This window comes from Protopterus annectens, chromosome 8.part0 (genome assembly GCF_019279795.1).
Source record: "Protopterus annectens isolate FY-2018-M chromosome 8.part0, PAN1.0, whole genome shotgun sequence".
Taxonomy (NCBI): Eukaryota; Metazoa; Chordata; order Ceratodontiformes; family Protopteridae; genus Protopterus; species Protopterus annectens.
This window is the reverse complement of record NC_056741.1, coordinates 1,163,677,421-1,163,694,044: the sequence shown is the minus strand read 5'-3', so window position 1 is coordinate 1,163,694,044 and position 16,624 is coordinate 1,163,677,421. Positions and strand designations below refer to the sequence as shown.

Sequence of the window (16,624 nt, the reverse complement as noted above, 5' to 3'; positions counted from 1 at the left end):
TACCAAAGGCAAGCGTCCAGTCTGGTGGACCCCAGCCATAAACAAGCTCTACAACAAAAGGAGGAAGCTACTACAAGATAGAGCAAAATCCTTGAAAGGTAAGACACCTTTGATCATTATAAGTAAAAACTAAGAGCTCTCATAAAATCATCCAAGGCAAATTTTGAGAGAAAAATCGCCAAGGACTCTAAAGAGAATCATAAGGCCTTCTTTAGCTATGTTAGAAACCTAGGAGGAAACTCCCAGATATGCTCAGAATTAGTTCAAAATGATGTGAAAATTACTGAACCTACACACATTGCCAACATACTGGCTGACAGGTTCAGTGCAAACTTCTCCCCAAAAGGAGAGATATCTATTCCAGAGGATTGTAGCCCCCAAACATCTCCAACGCCCAGGTGAGAACTGCCCTCATTAAGGCAAAACACAGCATCCATGGGACCGGATGGTGTCCCCGGCTGTGTGCTTCACGAACTCAATGAGGAATTAAACCCACAGTTAGGACAGCTGTTTAATCTTAGCCTCACCTCAGGATACATACCCAAGGAGTGGCGCACGCGACTGTGGTCCCACTTCATAAGGGTGGTGCCTCCACAGACCCTGGAAATTACCGCCCCATTAGCTTGACAAGCCTTATCTGCAAAGCCATGGAGAGGATCATAATGGAACTCATAAATAAAGACATAGGGAACTTGCAGACTTTGGATCCAACCCAGTTTGGCTTTGTCAAAGGCAGATCCTGCCTCTTAAACTTGGTTGACTTTTTGAGACTGTCACCAAGGCCATTGATGAGGGAAAGGCAGTCCATACAGCCTACCTCGACCTGGCAAAGGCCTTCGACACAATACCCCACTCAGGTATCATCGAAAAACTCATCAGCTTGAATGTAAACCCATACATCACAAGATGGGTTGCAAACTGGCTAAGTGACAGAACCCACAGGGTCAGAGTTGCTGGAGCCATGTCAGACTCAAAGCCTGTCACAAGTGGTGTCCCACAGGGCTCAGTCCTGGGTCCACTCTTGTTCGGCATCTACTTTTCTGAAGTACAAGCAAACACAGGAGGGTTATGGCTGACAAAGTTTGCAGATGACTGCAAACTGGGCACCATAGTCGAAAACACATCTGACACAGATATCCTCCAGAAGGGCCTCACAGAAACGGATAACTGGTGCCAGAGCCATGGCCTGAAGTTAAACGCCAAAAAATGCATAGTCATACCCTTCGGGAAAAACAAGGTTACCCCTAGCTACCATATAGGTGGCAATCCACTGAGCACAGAAAAAGTCATCAGGGATCTGGGGACCCAGGTTGACAGTAGCCTTTCATTTGACACTCATGTTGCTAAAGTAGTTAGGAAAACCTTCTATATCGCCCACCTGATCATGAAGGGATTCACATCTAGATCAAGGGAGGTCATCGTCCCCCTGTACTCATCACTCATTAGACCTATGATTGAGTACAATGCCCTGCTCGAATGTATCTGACCAGACACCTGCTGCAGCTTGAAAGGCCCCAAAAGTTCCTCACCAAAAGGATAAAGGGTCTCAAAATATGTCTTATGCTGCCCGACTGAAAGAACTCCAGCTCTATTCAGTCTCATACCGCTTGCTCAGAGGTGACCTGTGCCTGACATATAAGGCCATGTCAAACCCAGATTTGATGAATATGCTTCACCTCAAAAATCTAGATCCCTCAGAACCACAAGGGCGGAGACTTAAACCTTGACACGGTTATAAATAGAATGTGCTGGAGGGACAGATTCATCACCCAGAGACTCCCTATGCTGTGGAACAAAATCCCGGTACATGTGAGGCAGAGCACCTCTCTGGCCTTGTTCAAGAGGAATCTTGACCAATGGATGGGAGATTGCAGATATACCCCAGGGATTACTTCAGTGTCACTGCTTGACAGAGGCACAGCAAAATGATAGGCATAGTTTTTATTCAAACTAAAGGGGTGGCGAAAGCCACATAACTATGGGCTAGGCTTATAAATGCCCTTGGGCAGATAGCCTAGTATGAACCTATGAACCTATGAACCTATGAAAAGAGAAATGCACTGATTTTCAGAAGCAAATCCATTAGAGCTATGAGCTATGTATGAGTGCTATACACTAGATCTTTATGATTCCTTCCCTATAAGGAAGTTAGTCAAACAGCCAAATGCTCTCAGGTTTACTGCTGAAAACAGGCATTTGTTTCCAATGAGTGATGCCATGTTAAAACGATGATGATGATAATGATGATGATAATAATAATAATAATAATAATAATAATAACAATAATAATCTGGTGAATTAACATTCTACTGCTGATCAGGCATTTTTAGGAGGATGTTTCTGTTGTGCACAAAGTAGTAAAATTTTAGAAATGAAAGATGCAGCTGATATGTTTAGCTCAGCCTACAGTTTCTAAAACACAAGGTAAATGCAACAGGATGTATGCTACTAATACATATCTGTAATTAATATAAGCACAATACAGCATCATATGACATATTATACAGTAAATACATCAGTGGGGAAGGGTTTGCAATGGATTTAAACAACATTTAGTTTAGATTCTGACTGTCACAATAGCATGATGAACAGCTGTAAATCTGATTACTGTAGTTTTTTAGCCTATGTCATTGCATGCCATACCTTGTTTAGTGCAATATGCATCTGATCCACCAAGTAAATGTATAATTCACTTAGGAAGGTTTGCAGCTGCTCCATATCTTCAAATGGAACTGTTTTAAGATATTTTTCTCTTACAATCTTTACCACTGCATGCTGCAAAAAGAATAAAACAGTATTTGAATATCAGGAAATGGGAGGTAGTTAAAAAAAGAATTGTTGCTATATTCACTTAAATCATATGATAAAAATGTGAAAAAGGAAAATAATTTCATGTTTTTCCATTTAGGTGAGTGAGCAGTTTGTAATGTGACAGCTGTGGATAACATTTCCTTGCCAACTGCAAATTTGTCAAAACATTAGCTTGGGTAAAGCTATGTGGAAGCAGACTCTGTAAAAGCAAAATTAAATTACCTAATCTCTGTTAAAAGATCATTATTCTGGCTTGTCAAGGAAAGGGGAGCTGAAATACATTACACTGACTAGTGTCTATTTGAGTTTCATCACAATCAGAGAGGGTGGGAGGATGGCAGAATGGTTAAAGTGTTTACCTTGCAGACACAAGGTGCAGGGTTTGATTCTCACATGGGGTACTTGGCTAGGCTTAAAATGGCCCACAAGGGCAAATAGCCTAGTACTAATCTATGAACCTATGAACATTCAGAGTTATATAAAGAAGGTGGCTATTTCCATGGATGAAGAAAGCCATGTGTGAAAGCAAATAGCAACTGCATGGTCCCTGTTACATGAAAATGGGTATGGCTTGTTATACAGGCAGTATATGTGTTTAAGCGCAACAAACAAAAAAACACTAATGTAGCCTTATTGTTTTCACTTTTACCATAAGCAAACACCAGATTAATCAATAAAACATGGTTATACTTGGAAGACAAGGGGGGGTAGGCTATGTGCAAAAGCAAAGAGCAATTACATAAATAATACTAAACAACCATGGCATTGCAGTAGCAGGGACTTGTTGCCTCATAGTGCTCATTTCTCCAGTTCACTTCTCAGCTGGGATGCTTTCTGTGCAGAATGTGCACGTTGCCTTCGTGTCCATGTCGGTTCTAACCGGGCTCTATGGTTTCTTCCCATATATCAAACATGTGCCATAGGTGAAAGCCACTAAAGTGCTCTGATCTGTGGCTTTGGGTTGTAAGTGAATGTAAGACCTGTACAGGCTAGCACCTAGTCAGGGATACATTTTTTTCTATTCTCACTGAGTGCTGGCATAAGCTCCATTTACCCAATAACTCAGAAATGGATTAAGTGGGTAATCAGAGACTGGATGACTGACTCAATCAGTGTTAAAGAATCACTGATACATCAAGATCTTTGAGTAACAAGATGAGTGAATACTAAGTTATTTAAATTTTTACACACAATACAGTTATATGATGTCACTTCAACATAAAGCTGATAATTCTGTCTCTAATATGAGCGGGTAGATTGAACAGTTCTGCAATCAGTCAAAATCCTTATAACAAGGCACTTGCCATGTGAGTTCACCTGCTTTGAACTCAGTAAATCAAGTCTAATTCAAAAAATATTTTAAAGCTCCCACAGTTGACTATGTCTCCGCTCAGGTCCTCTCCTCATTCACTGGGTCTACCAGACCTGCTTTAGCCTTCTCAAGGCTAACTCTGACCACATCAAGGGCTGATGAGGAGACTGGGGATCCAGGTGTAGAGTCATATTGCTGCCAGGAGTATTTTTTGGTTATGCTCTAACTTCTCCACCCTTTGTCTGAGAAAGAAGTGCAGTGGGGTGTATTGGAATATCAACCATTCTCCACAGCAATGCAGCCTTTCTGTGAACAATGCTCCCTGACATCCTCACCCTCTGTTGGAGACATCCTGTGAGGCATGCCTGAGGGCATGCCCCCCCCCTCCAAGATTGGCATGCCCATCCTTCCATGCCAGTGCCTCTGACTTCTGCGCTGCCAATTAAACTTTGGTCCTCTAGGTCATAGTCAGGCTCTACATCCTATTTCATAACACTGGGAAAGTCTAATTCAGAAAATGCGCACGGGGGTGGTTAGTAATTCTGCATCCACTAATAAGTTGTGTTTCCTACACTGTGTATATGAATTTAACATTTTGCATTCAGTTAAGAGTTTCATTTTAGACAGTGAATATGTGGAGTTTTCAGCAACCTGCTTCTTAGATATTTCATTAATCAGACTACATTTATATGGGAAGGCTTTTTCTCTAGGCTTAGCTCATTAATGGCAATCAGATGACTAGATGTAACATTCCTAACTACAGGCAGTTGGGCTGGACAGCAATTGCCTAGAGTTGAGACTAAAAAGTAAAAAAATCAACTGAAGAAGAAAATCAGCTATTTGCATTCCTGGCTTAGCTGAAGCCATTTTATATCTAATTTGTTTAACCTCTACGCCGAATACTACAAATTCAATACCACAATTATATTACAGTGGGAAAAAAGCTCTGCAAGTGGTCTGCCTTTCAAATGCTTTTGACTTGACTAAGACAAGGCAGGCCACACAACTAACACTGCAGGTGTGATTAATAACACAAGGGGCCATTAATGAGTTAACTCGCTTGGTCTGTCTGTTGGAGAAAAGCTTATTCACACATGTGGATCACTACTTTACAGCTCTTGGACTTCTTCCTTCACCCACAGCACTGCATATTTTATTTCACAATGTTATATTCATTTTTAGTCATACCAACAGTGTATATTTTTAACATATGCTGAATATTTTGGTAGGTAACTCTCAACCTCTTAGAGCACGAAATCTGGACAGAGTCATAAATAAAGGGGGGATAAAGGTCCCAAAATAGAGACAATTTTGAAATATTGCTCTTACAAACTTAGAAAGTTGATAGCACAGCAGGTTTTGCGTAAGAATGAATTTTCTGAAGAGTATGAAGTCTGAAACTCAAATGTCTGTTATTATTTTCTGACTTTAATCTTTAACGACTTGATAATAATTTGCCACAAAACCACAATTTTATGAAAAATGGACAAAAAATACGGCACAAAATCTGGACATTCTGCAAAAATCTGTAAAGTTGAGAGGCATATTTGGTACACCATCATGAGTCTGAAATAATATTCTGTTGCATTTGTATAATAATACAATTTATTCTTGGATTGTTCTAGTTTCTGGATTTAACTGTGCTTTTGTGACTCATTTTTATTTTTGCTGCACAATACTCTATACAGTCTCCCTCTGTTTGAAGAACTGCACAGTCTGTGTTTCAGAAGCAATGTTATTATTCACTTCATTGAATTACTGTCTCCCAAAACAATCCAATGTGTAACCAGTCCATTGAACACCAACAATGATCGCAAATGCAAACAAAAGTTGCCTGTGCAAGAGCTCAAAAATGCCATCTACCATGATAAAGCACTACAAAAAAAATCACCTGCGTCTATACACTCAGCTATACAATCATACAGATATGTATTATATTATTGGAACAGCTAGTCTGCAAAACTGAAAATTCTACACATTCTGCGCTTACTTTTGTTTTAACACCATTATACCTTGCTTTCTTAACATTTTGTAAATCACGAAGATTAGTAGTGCATTATTGTTTTTAACAGTGGTATATGGCTCTTCAATAGTTCCACAACTTAAAACATACTTTAGAAACAAATCTGGCTTTACGGTTGCCTTACCAGTGCAGTGCCTTGTTGATGGTCATAGCATTTAGGCATTGAATTAAAAAAAGAACACTATTTTTTTTTTCTGGTTGAGCAAGCATTCAGGCTTACTCTCAAATTTAATTAACACATTTGTCTTTAAATATGGCATTCCTGTTTCACGACTGGTGTTAGGCATATTTTCAGTCAACTTCACTTTATTATCAGTTTTGTCTGCATCACAAAAACACATTGTTGTTAGATCTCATATTTTCAAATAACTACAATTAACAGTTTTGTTTGCATAACTATGCCTCTGATGTTTCAAATTCCAGCTTAAAAATTTGCATTTAGAATACTCACCTCAGTACATTTCTCCTTTATCACAGTACATTTTTGTGAGACAGACTCCCTAGTTCTGAAAGTAAAGTTGTATAAACAACTTAACCGTCACCACAGATTTGTAAGAAGAGTTTACTGCAACAGTAAATCATAGCCCTGGGTTTACTCACTTTTCATTTTCCAACTAAGCAGCTGGATTTTCCCAGTAGTGACTGTTCAGTGTTGGAACCTATGCAGGACTTAAAGGTTTGAAGGTGCTGATGCAGGTGGCATGAGACTTGCATTTAATTGCCACATTCTTCATCGCTCTCTTTTATTCTTTTAGCCTGTCTGCCATCTAGGTAAATGTACATATCAGATAATGTTCAGTGCTGAGACTAAAACAATAACACTGAGAAACACCTGCAACATTACTAGATTAACACAGTAATTGCAGAAAATTTCCCAATACTGAAGGTGGGAGTGAATCTTCTTAATGATCTGCTTTTATGATAGGTACTTTACATTAAGGTGCTATCCTTTTTAATGAATCATAACATCTGGGTATAATACTGAACAGTAGTTGCTCATATCTAGGTGATGGGCAGTTAATGAATCTACTCTAGATTTGTAACTCCAAACCTATCCTTCTCCTGGATTATACTTGTAACTTGTAGCGCATGATGAATATGTGGATAGCTGCTTGTGTGGCAACTTGTACAATAACCTTTGCAAAAACATTTTTCAAGTAACCTTTTGATGTTGCTGCTGCCTGCTAGAACGTACTCAAATAGAGCCTTGCAAAGGTGTACAGCACTTCTCATAGCAAATGGCAATAGAGTGGGTCAGTAACAGGCAGGCATTCTATTCATTTCTTAAAAGAAACAGACAACTCGGTCTTCCTGAAAGTATGAGTTCTCCTGGTATAATATCTTAGTTTTCAATGAACATCTGGCAATTATTATTTTATTATTTATTTTATTTTACATTTGTTAGCTGGGATTGTCCAACTGAGTTGAAGAGCCCTTTTTCAGCGGAGGCCTGGGGAGAAAAGCTCCAACATATTATACAATTTTCATTATAAATTAGTATTAAACAGCAATGTTACACGATTATTACAAGGCATTAAGTAGGAATACAATGTTATACAGTGTCAATAATCAGGAGTATACCAAAACTATTTCAAGATGTATAAAAAGAAAATATGTCATTATGATGAATATAGTTTTTGGGGTAACTAGTTACAAAAACCCAGTTTTAACATAATGTATTTGCATGAAGGCAAGATAATGACAATAGAATGTTTCTCTGAGGCGACTTGCTTAATAGATTTTAGAAGACAGTAGAAAAATAGTCAAGGAAGATTAGAGAGAGCTAGTGAGAAGAGTGGGTTAAAGGCAGAAAGTAGATTAAGGTATGGGGAGTAGGGGATATTTAAGGAGGGAGATAGTGCAGTGGCAGGACCAGTGACTTTTAAAGTGCTCTTTGGTGGCTGTCTTAAATAGTTTAGGATGTGTAAGGGTCCTGATTTCTAGTGGGAGCCTATTCCAGGCAATAGTGGAGTGATAACTGTACATGTTAAGTCCAAATTTAGACTTGGGTTTGTAGATTTATAGTAGGTCCTGGTTAGAGCTTTGGGGAGGTCTGGAGGGAGAATAATGGGAGATGAGAGGGGATAGTGCTGGGCAGTAGGAAGGCTGGTATAGGATAGAACGGATGATCTGGAGCTGAGAGAAAAGAATCTGGTGGGGTAACTGAAGCCAGTTTAGATGTTTTAGAGAGACAGTGATGGGATTTGTAGGTTTGTTGGGTAGCAAATCTAGCTACCTTGCTGTAGGTAGATTTGAGTTTGGTCAGGAGTGCTGAGTTAAGATTTGTGAGAATTTGAGAACTGTACATTAGACTAGGTAGAAGGTAGGTAAGAGAGTGAGTAATCTTGGCTTCAGAGGTAAGGAATTTCTTGTTACGGTAAAGGAGCCCTAGTTTTGAATGAGTCTTTTTGATACAGTTATTAACATACAAGTCAAATGGTTACGCCTACAAGCTTAGTGCTGGATTCTACCTGAATGAGAGTGTTATTAAGGGACTGTATGGAGAAGGAGAGTTTAATATTGTTGAACTTTTTAGGTAGGAAGAGTAACAGCTTTGTTTTTTCAGGGTTAAGAATGAGATGGTTGCTGGAGAGCCATGTTTCAACTAAGTTAAAAGATGGCTGAGTAGGTGAGAAGAGCTTAGAGGGAGAGTTGGCTGTGGTGATGACTGTAGAGTCATCTGCATATTGCACTAAAGATGACTGAGGACAGGAGGTATAGAGCTGATTAGTAAAGATATTAAAATGTAAAGACCCTAGGATAGACCCTTGAGGTACACCCATTTTTACAGGGAGAGGAGGGGAGAGTGCAGAGTGCCATCTCACTGATTGAGATCTATCAGTGAGGTAGCTGGAGATCCATGCAACAGTATCACAGGAGAAGTTGAGTTTATGCAGTTTGTACAGCAGAAGAGAGTGTGAGACAGTGTCAAAAGCTTTGAGAGGTCCAAGAATAGGCAAGAAATAAGTTTATGGTCATTCATGGCTATAGAGACACTGCTGAGGAAGGATAATAGAGCTGTAGTGGTGCTATGTTTGGGTCTGAAGCCGTGTTGAGTGGGTGTAAGCAGGTTTTCCTGTAATTAGATACTGCATAACTTGTTTATGAATACATTTTTCTAGTACTTTAGAGAGAGGGGAGAGAATAGCGATAGGTCTAAAGATGGAGATATCAGAGGAGTTACCTACTTTGTGTAGAGGTAGAGTGTAGCATTGTTTCCAGATGGAAGGGATTTTAGATTCAGAGATAAAGTGATTGATTAGGACAGATACAGGGAGAGCAAGTGAGTCAGCTGCTAGTAGAAGAAAAGTGGAAGGAATATTGTCAGCTGATGCTGAGCATAGTTTTAATTTAGAGAGTAGAGTTTTGATGTAGCTAGTACATACAGGTTTGAGGGAGAAGGTATTTGAGGAGATAGTATTAAGAGTAGGCTCAGAAAAGATGGAGATGTTAGTAGTAGAGGAGTATGGATTAGGGTTCAATAGCTTAGATACTGAGTCAATAAAATAGGTATTGAAGATAGTGGCAGTTTCTTCAGATATCTTGTCTGGGCATGGATTGGGGGAGCTAAGATTACTGGGATGTAATATTTGGTTAATAGAGTTCCAGAATTTTGTAGGATTAGATTTTATGGCTGTGAGAGGTTTGTTATAGAAGTCCTTTTTATCTTTGTTTATGTGTTTTTTTGTCAGATTTCTGAGTTCTTTATATTTTTGCAAGTCTGCCATGAGCTTAGTTTGTGATCATTTTGTCCATAATTTGTCTCTAGTTATCACAAGGTTACAAGTGGCTTTTGAAAGCCACGGAGATATGGTGGACTTAATTCGGACTTTGCAAGGGCAGCAAGTGAGTCTAAGATGCTGAGGAAGGTGGAGTTGAAAGCTAAGACTGCTTCTTCTAGTGGGAGTTGGGTAAGGAATTTCTAGTTTACTTTAGAGAAGAGGGCATTAAAGGTTTCTGGATGGAAGTTACAGAGTTTGTGACAAGTGATAAATCTAGGAGGTTTTGAGAAGTGGGGAGTGAACCTAAACACTTTTAGTGGGGCGTGATTGCTCAGCGTGTTTGGTAGGGTTTCAGGGTTATGATATTTGGAAGGATTACATAAGACATTTCCTTTCATTTTGGTAGTTTGGATAAAAAAAGGATGAGGAGTTGGATAAACTGGTTAAGAGATAAGGTTGATTCCAACATGGACATGAAAGACTTCAGTGATGTTTAGAGATAAGCTCTCATTATGAAAGATACTATAAAACAGCCTACAGACTCTATTCTGCCCGAAATTACAGCAACAAGAAAACATTTTTTTCAAAACAAGTACTTAATAGCTGCAGGTTCTGACTGAAATTAACTTTTCCAAAGGAAAGTTCAAATCCCAAGGAGGAAAAAATACGTCTTTTGGGAGACTTTTGGTGGAGGACATCCTTTAGAAAAGTTTCAACAGTCAGATGTGTTGTTATCTGTGGGAAGGGTGGTACACATACAGAAACATCAGAGACATGCACTGTGATACAGGAATACACACAGCCTTGCATTCAAATAAATTGTCAAGCAATCCAAGAATCTTGATACTAGACAATTTAAAGTTTCTGCTCCTTGGCAGCACATACATTTATAACATCCTTGAAGGTGAGATCTAGTGATATGAAAGCAGCTGCTATGATTTGTAGTGTTATCAGTGTTGCTATTTTTGGTACAGATTTTTGGTTTGCACCTTTGATGTTACTGTTAAATGTGCTGCTGGCGTAGTTTTACTAGTGTTTACATTTTATGCGTGGGGAAATTTAAATTTTAGATATCTGTTCCATTGGTAGAGGAATGGTACAATGTTGGTGCAAGAACAATTTACCCAATCGAAGTTATACGTCTCTTCTTTTTTCCCATTGCTGCAACATCCTGCTATTCCATAATGATGGCTTAAACCCACCTAACTGCCTAAATTGTAAAATTGTAAAAGTACCTCATCACTTTTTGAAATCGATCCCAGTTTCTCCCTGAGGAGTCCAAGGAACTTTTTGTCCTGAATTACCCCCTGTGACTTGGCTGGGTGGACACCTAGACCCAACCAACTGTACAAGCTCATCCAATTTGCACAAGTCATTATGACACCTCTGCTGCCTCATCACTTTTTGAAATCGATCCCAGCTTCTCCCTGAGGAGTCCAAGGAAGTATGTGCATCTGCTGCTAAGCCTTAACCTACTTTATTTTTAAGCCCTGCTAGCTGTTTTAGACGCTCCCTGCCAGGAAAGCCAGCAGCCTAAAACCCCTCTTATTTCTGTACCTCCGTCCTTCCCCCTCATCTTGTTCCCTGAGATACACTAGCTCCCTTCTCCCTTGTCCAAATTAGGCCAGAGATTGCCCTAGGGGCCAAAGTGCACTTCAGCATCTGTCCAATAGATGGCATCCTCTCCCTACTAATTTAAACCTCAATTCACTCACTTCTTGTATTCTATCTAAGCCCTATTTTTCTTTTTATCTAAGCCCTATTTTTCTTTTTCTCACTCTCTATCCTAAGGACTTACAGCCCACCCAAACCTACCACTTCCAGGTCCCCTCTGCACACCCTTCTGCTAACTTACCCTTCTGCAACAATGCTCCACTGATAGGTTCTCGATCTTCTCCTGCACTCCTTGGTTCTACCGGCTCCGTTCACCCTGCGGGCTCACTCCGCTCCCCTACCCTGCCCCCAAATCTCACCCGCCCCCAGCACCTCTACCTTTATTCCCCCAAAACCACACCCACTGCCTTTCTTAGCCAATCAATCTTCCAACTGGGAAACACCCACTCCCTTATCCCACCCAAATTTAACTTCATTCTCCTCCCGAAGATTATCTTCAGCTAGCCAATAGGCTTCCTTTTTCTCTCAACACCCACCCCTAACCACACCGTCTCCTAACATAAGATACTCTTCACTCCTTCACCACTATCAGATACTTACCAGCTCCTCTATACATAGTCCTCTCTTATATCCATACATAACTCAACAGCAACATTGCACCTCTAGTAAACCCATTTCATCATGCTCTCAAAACATTTATCCTTCTGCTTTTTACCACTACTACTTCTTAATTTATCCTATCTTTACTACCTCACCCAACCCATTAACTCCCACCACTCACAATCCTTCCATGTAACCAACCATCTTAATTCCCCTCTCTCATACTCTAACACTCCTATTTCTCCCCATCTTTATCCTATAAAAAACCTTCTACTCTTCCCATACAAGCTCATTACTTCTCTAAATCATTCTACCCCCATAGGAACCAGTAAATCCTTCAAAATCATATTAGAACCTAATCTATTCACTAAACTGTCCAATTACCTATCCAATCCAATCCTACATCTGATAACCAGTCTATTATCAGGCGATATCCATCCCAACCCAGGCCCCCCCACCACACCTACTACAGGCAAGTCCATACTACTAACTTCTTTAAACTCTCAAAGTATAGTAAACAAAGTCCCAAACCTCCATGCCTGGCTTATACACAATAAACCTGACATCTTATCCATCTCTGAAACATGGCTCAAACCCCATATAAAAGACTCTGAATTAATTCCGCCAAACTACTCCATCATTAGAAAAGACAGGTCCCACAAAAAAGGAGGAGGAGTAGCTCTCCTATACTCATCCTCCTTGTCAGTTACTCCCTATAATAAACCTACTCCACAATTTAACAATGCAGAACTACTTCTCACACTTCTCCAAGTTAACAAACACAAACATATATGTATAGCTTCCCTCTACATCCCTCCAGGGGATAATATCTCTAGACTTGAAGATATCCTCTCCTGGCTCTCCAACAATATCAGCAATGAAACAATAATCATAGGAGATATGAATATTAACTGGGCCTCAATTCAGTCTTCTACAAACCCACTTAACATCAACCTCTACACTTTTTCTCAGCTGATCAACTCTGTAACACACCCCTCCAATAACCCCTCTAGTGGCAGTATTCTGGATTGGATTCTAGTCACTCAACTCCATTATTTCTCTGACAGTGGCACTCTTCCCGATCCCCTTAGTGACCACCTACCCATCTTCACTGACCGACTCACCCAAATTCTACATCGCACTCATAATTACATCACTATCCGTGACCAAAAAAAACTTTAACCCAACAGCCCTTTCAAACTCCCTAAAAGCAATAAACTGGAACACTCTAAAGACATTCTCTCTAGATAATGCAGTTGCCCACTTCAACTCAACATTCTTGAAACTACTAGACTCCCAAGCTCCCTTAAGGACAAACAGGATAAAAATTAAAACTGCCCCTTGGCTTACCAAAAACACACTATCAACCATGCGGCACAGAGATAAAGTCTGGGCACATTACCAGAAAAACAAGAGTCCCCTATTCCATAATGAATACAAAATACTGCGCAATAAAGTAAAAAAGCTCATCATCTCAGATCGACAAAATTATTTCACCATACTCCAAAATAATAATAAAACAAACCCTCAAAAATTCTGGAAAGGTATCTCTACTCTCCTTAACCCCAGCAAACCAGTCACCCCCACACCAGACACTAATGCTCCTGACTTAGCTACTCAATTTAACTCTTTTTTCATTGAATCTATTTCCAAATTAACCTCTACATTCTCAAACACCACCACAATCTCCAATACACCCCTACCCTCTCCTGCTAACACTCTACCCTGCACCATTACCACTCCCTCATTACCATCTACTAACTCCCTATCCTCCACCCCGTCTCCTAGTCTGACTTCCTCAACATCCTCATCTCCTCTAAATACCCCCCCTTCCCACTCTCCTTTATTCTCATTAAAACCTATACCCACTTCTACTATAAAGAAACTCCTTCTGAAACTGAAACCATGCACTAATGCTCCTGACAACATCCCTTCTTACTTCCTCAGTAAAGCTGCTGAAGCAATTGCCTACCCCATTAACATTCTAATCAACCGCTCCATCCAAGAATGTATAGTACCTCAAATCTGGAAAAAGGCCTTTATCATACCTTTACATAAAGGTGGTAACAATAACAATGTTACTAATTTCCACCCCATCACCATCTTGTCTCCCATCTCTAAACTCCTAGAAAAATGTATCCAACATCAACTCCTACCACATCTCTTAGAAAATCACCTACTAACCCCTACACAACATGGATTCAGACCAAATCATAGCACTATGACAGCCCTCCTCTCCTTCCTTGAAACTGTAAATAAAGCACGCGACTCTGGCCAGATTGTTTCTACCCTTCTTCTTGACCTCTCTAAGGCCTTTGACACAATCTCACACAGCCTGCTTTTAACTAAACTCTCACAACTTAACCTTTCTCCCTCCTCTTTAAACTGGTTCTCCAGTTACTTATCTGATAGATATCAAGCAGTAAAATGGAAAAAGGCCACCTCCTCATTTCTTAATACCCCTACCGGAGTTCCCCAAGGCTCGATACTGGGTCCCCTTCTCTTTAATGTATTTATAAATGATTTCTGCAACTCTATCCCATTCTCAAACATCATCCAATATGCGGATGATTCTACTATTATCTGCTCTGCCACATCCATCCCCACACTGCTAAAGCTTACTCAAGATGCCTTCTCAACCACTGAGCACTGGATGAGAAATAATCACCTAGCACTCAATGCCTCTAAAACCAAACTAATGCTATTTACCCCCTCTAAAGTCACTTCCTTCAATATAAACACTTTCTCTATTACTAGTCAAAATAACTCACCTCTAGAACTGGTGACAGAGACCAAGTTACTTGGGGTCCAAATTGATAACCAGCTCAAATTCAAATCCCACCTTCAACTAAATATCAAAAAACCCATCAAAAACTAGGTATGCTCTACCGACAAAACCATTACCTTACACCTGCCACTAAAATCACTCTTTCTACTTCCTTTCTTATCCCCTCCCTTCTCTATGGAGCTCCACTCCTAACTAATCTACAGTCCTCTCTAATAACGCAACTTTCTTCTTGCTATAACAAAATTGCCAAATTCGCTACCAGTCACAAATCCTCCACCCACCACTGTTCCTCTCTCCAAAAACTAAAATGGCTAGAACTACCCAATCACCTCACCTACACTCAACTAAGTCTTGCACACAAGCTCATTTTCAACCCCTCCCTCTGTCCCTCCCTTTCTACTGCTTTTAAAATGCACCTACCTGATAGAGTATTAAGGTCTAACAATCAAAATCTACTAGAAATCTACATACCAACTCGTCCCCCAGGAAAAAATCTTCTATCCCTATAGCCTAGCACACCTCTGGAACTCCCTACCACCATCCATTCGCACAACCTGTAACCACTTCACTTTCAAAAAATCTCTCCATTCTCATCTAGTATCTCAGTGGGAATGCTCTTGTTCCCACCCCACATAACTAACATTGGCAATGTCCATCTTCCTCCCTTCTCCTGCTTACACCAGAAATTTACTTATTATTTTCACCTAACTCCTATATTATTATTATTTCCTATGGTATTTCCAAAAATTCACTTGGCTGCACCTCCTAATGTGTATACTTCCTAATATATAATGTCTTTTCAGTATTTACTTTGCAACATTCCTCTCTTAGTCTGTATCATATGTAAGTTTCGTCACAAGTATGTATTACCTCTAATGTTTCGTGTACTACTGCAATTGTTTGAATCTTAATTTTTGTATAATAACTTACTGTAACCTAGATTATTTTGGAGCTTTTCTCCCCAGGACTCCATTGCAAACGGGTTCATTTTGGCCCAATGGACTATCCTGGTAAACCAACTGCAAATAAATAAATAAATAAATTAGTGCATATGCTATTAACTTCAGTAGCAAATTACTTTTATACACTTTAAAGGCAACTTGCATTGTAGGCAGAATTTCTTATACTGAGAATGACCATATGAGTGATATAGTACTGAAACTACAGTATAAGTCATTGACAACTCTTTGAGGAGTAACTTCTTTATGATTATTCAGTGTTTGCTGCTGTGTGAAAAGTACTGCCAATACTTTTTATTACATGATTTTGTAGGTATGCCTATAGGAGAGAACAAGCAGACATGTTAACGTAAAACATTAACAAACACATTAGATTTATTTTTACAAAAAAGAAAAAAAAAACAGCTTCAGCATCTAAAGCATAGGTGAAATGAAATTAAGTGTAAAACATAAGTGAATGGAAAGTGGTACTATAACTTAAAGTAAGTGGGATGTGAGAGTCTTAGGAAAGCTGGTTATCCTGCAAAAATGCTTTCATTCATATTTTTCTTGTCTTTTTTTATTTTAGAGGTTAAGCATTTTGCTTTAGTTCCTTTATATATTTTGCGTTCTGTTTTCCTGGATCACGTTTACTCATACCTCTTAATCTCTAAGACTAAGAAATCTGGAAAAAAGCTATATATATATATATATATATATATATATATATATATATATAGGGGGGCAAAGGCCCAAAAATAGGGACAACTTTTAAATATTACTCTTACAAACTTAGAAAGTTGATAGAATAACATA

At 39.4% G+C, this 16,624-nt stretch overlaps 1 protein-coding gene across 1 annotated transcript in view; it reads right to left on the bottom strand.

Moving 5' to 3' along the window:
• The window catches only part of CFAP70 (cilia and flagella associated protein 70), a 1,838,232-nt gene that overhangs the window by 849,257 nt on the left and 972,351 nt on the right, over nt 1-16,624 (bottom strand). Inside the window, exon 14 of the mRNA XM_044079382.1 lies at nt 2,644-2,775. Coding sequence (XP_043935317.1) covers nt 2,644-2,775 — 132 coding nt within the window. The remainder of the gene's footprint in view (nt 1-2,643; nt 2,776-16,624) is intronic.